General features: G+C 39.7%; 1 protein-coding gene across 2 annotated transcripts in view; it reads left to right on the top strand.

Annotated features, from left to right (window-relative positions):
* Positions 1–4062, top strand: part of fsip1 (fibrous sheath interacting protein 1) — a gene marked incomplete at its 3' end in the record, with an annotated part of 24788 nt that extends 20726 nt beyond the window's left edge. For both annotated transcript variants that reach the window (XM_014012194.1, XM_014012187.1), the window contains 1 exon segment: positions 3910–4062. In XM_014012194.1, the coding sequence (XP_013867648.1) occupies positions 3910–4062 (153 nt within the window).
* Positions 4063–5040: the final 978 nt, after the last annotated feature.

Genomic DNA, 5040 nt, shown 5'->3' with positions numbered 1-5040 from the left:
TTTAGAAGAGGAAGTGATGAGAAGATGTTTATTATCTATTTAAACATAAAACAACATTTTAATAACAGCTAAAGGTGAAATAGACACTTTATTACGGTATAGTATTTAAATATATGCCTGAGAAACACATAATATTGCCCTTTTAATATGAAAATAGCTTTCCCTGAAGGAGTACTTATCAGCTGCTTGCAAAGATGCTGCTTGATTCATTAGTTTTCTTAGCATGCGTTGGGGATTACCCTCTGAGATGACGATATTAAATTTGAGTTATAGTGATTGTTATATTTGTAAATGTCACGTAGCTGTTGCAGCCATCTTAAATGGTGTTTACTCCCAAAGTTAACCAGTTGTATATCCAGAGATTATTCTGTTTCTCTAAAATCTGTCCAGTTATTCAAGAGGTAATTTTGCTAACAGACAAACATGCACGCACAGAGAAACAGGCAATTACATATTTGCTTGCCTGTCAGGCAATAATAACTACAGATTAAAAGCTGCGTGAAACAGATTGTGCTATAATTAGATGAGTGGGACTTTAATAAAGAGACTCGGGGCTTTCCCCGCAGAACTCATCAGGATTTATAAAGTGTTTATTTGGACAAAAACATGTCATAGTCCCTCAGACTGGTCAGTGGCTTTATCGTTGTTAAACCTCGCAGACACGTTTTAGGTTAGCAGCCTGTTTCTGAAAAGCAGGGTAGCTGTTGTTTCCAAATTAAATAAACTGTCTCTCACAAAGATCTGAGCTTTTTTAGCAACGTGCATTTAGTGGTGCGAGGACGGCGGTAAAGCTAGACTTTAATTTTTATTTTTCCGAGTCGGGAGGCTCACTACGGTGCGTGACAGAAGTCAGATCTCGTTGTGGTCCTGGGCATTTGGTGTTTAGGATGAGTGAGTCGTAACCAAAAGGGTCCCATGTCAACCACTTGAGAGAGGCCTCAGATAGAAGCTGTCATTATTTCCACGCTGGCAGACAGAGGCAAACGTTAGGTGAGGCCACACACAGAAAGGTATTTTGGAGATTTTTGTTTTTGCCAAAATTTGCTTCACAAAGTTGCCTAAAACTTGGGCAAAAGCAGCGTGTGATATCAGTTGAGTTTAATTTTTAGTTTTGTTTATTATGAAGACACTCTTCACATCCAAGTATTTGACCAAACTTTCCTCCTACCTTGGTTTTAACATTCTAATATAAACATGTCATAACAGATTTAGAAACACTGTATTTCAGTTTATAACATGTTCTCAGCCCCAGCTCCTTTAGTAACCTACCATTTTGTCATAAGCAAGTCCTTATTGACATGTCAACATCCTATAAATGTCCATAAGTGAAACCAATATTGGGTCACAGCTGCGCCTGCCTGCCGTCCAGATGAATGCAGACAGAAGGAGGTTTCAGCCACATGGTGCTGATCGACACTCTGAAACAGATTTCTGGTTTTCAGCGTCCTCAGACCCTGGACCCTATTTACTGTTTCTGTTWACTTCAAATTGTGTTTAATAATTTGAAAATCAGAGGTGGGCTGTGACAAAGTCAATTTACTTGAGAAAATGACGAAAACATTTGAGGAAAARCATCAACCTTTTAAGTACTTTTATTACTTAAATATATCTTAAGTACTTTAACTTAAGTAATAATTTAGCAGTGCTACTTTTACTTTTATTGGAGTACTGTTTGACCAGTAGGATCAGTACTTTTCCTTAGTAAAGAAACAGAGTACTTTATCCACCACTGTTGAAAATGTTCTTGTAAGAAAAACATGATCAGAGTTGGAAGTTTGAATAACTTTGCAGAAAAYCTTTTGATTCTTTTCTAAAAGGTTTTATTCAAAAATCTGAACTCCAATCCAGCTCACAGCCAGATCAGCCAGGCAGGGCCTGTGAGTTTGAGGCCTTGGGTCTTATCAGAACAATAACAAACCCTCTCAGCAGCCCAGCATTTGTCCCAGGCTGAACTAAAAAGCATAATGATGGATCAACYTCGTAAAGTCACGTGTACATGAAACACAGCCTCCTGGTCACACCACTAGGGGCAGCACCTTTTACGTCAGACATTAGAATGAAATCAAGCTTTGTCTGTGCAGAGAGAAGGGCCTCATTTYGGTAAAACATACCGACTCTGTTTAAAACAAATGACTGAAATTACAAGAATGGATCTTAAATTCAGTTAAATGGGCAATATCATGTAAAATCAACTTTTTTGAGTTTTATATCATGTTATAATGTCATACTCTCATAAAAAACACACCCAAAGCCTTGCTTTGACTCATTCATGCATGTTTGAGAAATCCTGCAGCGTTTTTAGGAAGCCATGCTGAGGAGCAAAACAACAGGTGGGGACTAGAAAAGACTTTTGGTACCAGAAACACACCTGGGACATGTCTTTAAGTCGAACTTCCTCATGGCAGAGCGCACCACCCCCTCCCCCAGTCCCCACACACACACACCCCGCCCATGACTCCTGCAGGCTCTCGCGTGAAACTGAAACTGTCTGCTGAGCTAACGCTACTTCTCTCTCAGTGAAGCTCTTTTCAGATTAAAAATACCTTTTAAGGAAATGTATTTTCAGATGCCAAGTAAGCTGCATCATAGCAACCTTCCCTCCCCCCCCGCGATCACATCCCCCCCCCACACTGAAATGGGTGGGACAGAAGCAGAAGGTGGTTCTTAAAGAGACAGTGGCCAATTTCAAGGCTTTTAGAAGAGGAAGTGATGAGAAGATAAATTTATTTTCTATTTAAACATAAAACAGCATTTTAATAACAACTAAAGGTGACATAGATACTTTATTATGGTATAGTATTTAAATGTATGCCTGAGAAACACATACTATTGCCCCTTTAACAATACACTCTGGTTATTTTTAAAATTTGGAATTTTCAGTTCCATCATTATTGCTATGAGATGCTTACAATTCTCCCTGTTTCCAGCTCCTCTTTTACAACGTCTTTTTTTAGTAATCATCACACCTGTTCTCTTCTCCCAGTAGCTATACTTTCTAAGCTTTTCTCTGTTTACCTCACGTGTGAAGCCAGTTTACCAGTTTTGCTTTTTGTTAGTTTATTTTTCTAGTTTATCTCAAAAATACACTAATCAAGTGACTGTTTTTGCCAAACTAATGAATGCATCTGTCAAATGAGCTCAAACTTTCCTCTTTCCACCTTATTTATCTCCCTATAAGTTTTCTCTTTTCTATGATCTTCTGGCTTATTGAACAAACTTCATTCATTTGCAGGTAGCTTTATGCTCACCGTTAGCTGATTTGATCTGTGCACTCATGTTCAGCTGTTATTTAAATGAACTCTTATTTAGCAGCAGTGCGTCCCAGTTAATGACAGATGTCACGTTTAGAAAACAGGTGCACAGAGTCTGCCAGACGTCGGTAAGTCCTAATTTCCGTTTTACTTGGAATAGTTTAATCCACTCTGCCAACTTTTATTGGCCTGACAGTGGGTTTCTGTTTGCCTTTGTACCTAAGGCACAAAGACAAAGATCCATCCTGTGGTGATTAAGTCGAGCTTTTCACTTTTTGTTCYTCCTGACCCATTTTTCAACATTTGCTTTGGATGCTGCTAGTGGTTAGCTGAGTTCCTCTTAATGCTGTAAAGATGTGATTTATTTTGCAAAATGTCCAAAAGGACAATAGATAAGCTTAGTTCTACTGACAAGAATGTGGTTCTACTCTAAGCTTTCTCCAGTCAGCAGTAAACAGCCTTTGGTTTCGATTGGTCTGAACAGGAGTTTTAGTGAAATGGAAAATTTCACATGAATTGATTGCAGTGATGTTTTATTTCTTTTTTTTAATGCTACCAAGTGCCAACCAAATAAGTGGAGCGCTGCTCTGTTGAGTGCACCCATGTGAGATGAGGTGTTCCTTCCTTGTGCGAACCCGTCATGTCTGTTGTGCATCAGGGCCTCGGCTCCGACGTTGGCTGGAAGTGCGATAGGGACCGGCAGCCAGGAGAGAAGGTCCTGCAGGATATAAAGGAGAGGAGAGAGCAGGAGAGGCGGCTCCAAGAAATCCAACAGCAGCTGGAGATTCTGGGCCTCAGCCAGGAGATGACTGTAAGTTCAAAGTCACACATTAAATAAAAACAAACACACACACACACATGCTTATGTTCACATTAGGACTTACATCTGAATAAGAATGTCCATTTTAACACCCAGGATCTGTGACAAATTAGTACAAAAGCTGACATTTTCACATGCAGTATTTCTTACCCTGCAGGTTCAGACACTTTTCCCAGCTTACGGTTTCCTTTGCCTTTAGTTCCGAGTTTACACGAGGATAATGTTCTCCACTGATAAGTTTATTCCTTCCATTGTGTTCAATTACTTTATTTTAGTGTCCTCGCTGCAGTGTTCCCTAGAAGCGTTAAAACCCCTGTCTGATTTTTMAGGGGGTCTGCAGAGTTACAACCAGACGTTCTTTCCCCAAACTCTGTAGCTAAAGACACAGAACAAGAATGTTCCAGAAACAAAGACCGACACTAAACCTGATTTCTGCTTTCTCTGACATTTAGGACCTTAAATTTTGTACGCAAAGAAGAAAAAAAAAAAAACACTTGATGAGTGTATTCGTGCATCTCGTGGTGTTGTGCAACAATCTGCTCTTGTTTCAGTTCAAATCGAATAATGCTGAACCACAAGATGATGTGTGTATACGTCTAATTTAAAGGTTGAATAACGTCAYGAACAGCGTGGTAATTGCAAATATAAGTGGTGGCCACACCCTCACTTCAAAAGGCTATTTTAAGAAGATGTATGTTCGTGGTTATGACAGAGCATTTTAACACGCAGGTCTTTCAGCTATTGCTGCTGGAAAATGGTCTTTACATTTAGTTGAATCACTCCGTTTTATAGGTTATCACTAAATGTCCGAAGCCAGTGAGTGACTTGAGCCTGAGCGGCACACTCTCAGTGTATAATCTCAGCGCCAGCGGCCTTGTTTTGTGGTTTGAAAAKATTTACTGGCACAGAATTTGTCTGGGAGGGCATTCTTAGCTGGTCTCACACAGCTGCAGTGCACTCATAAAGTTG

The sequence above is a fragment of the Austrofundulus limnaeus genome, unplaced genomic scaffold, assembly GCF_001266775.1.
Source record: "Austrofundulus limnaeus strain Quisiro unplaced genomic scaffold, Austrofundulus_limnaeus-1.0 Scaffold2, whole genome shotgun sequence".
Lineage (NCBI taxonomy): Eukaryota > Metazoa > Chordata > Actinopteri > Cyprinodontiformes > Rivulidae > Austrofundulus > Austrofundulus limnaeus.
The sequence above is the reverse complement of the archived record's forward strand: the minus strand, read 5'-3'. Positions and strand labels throughout refer to the sequence as shown.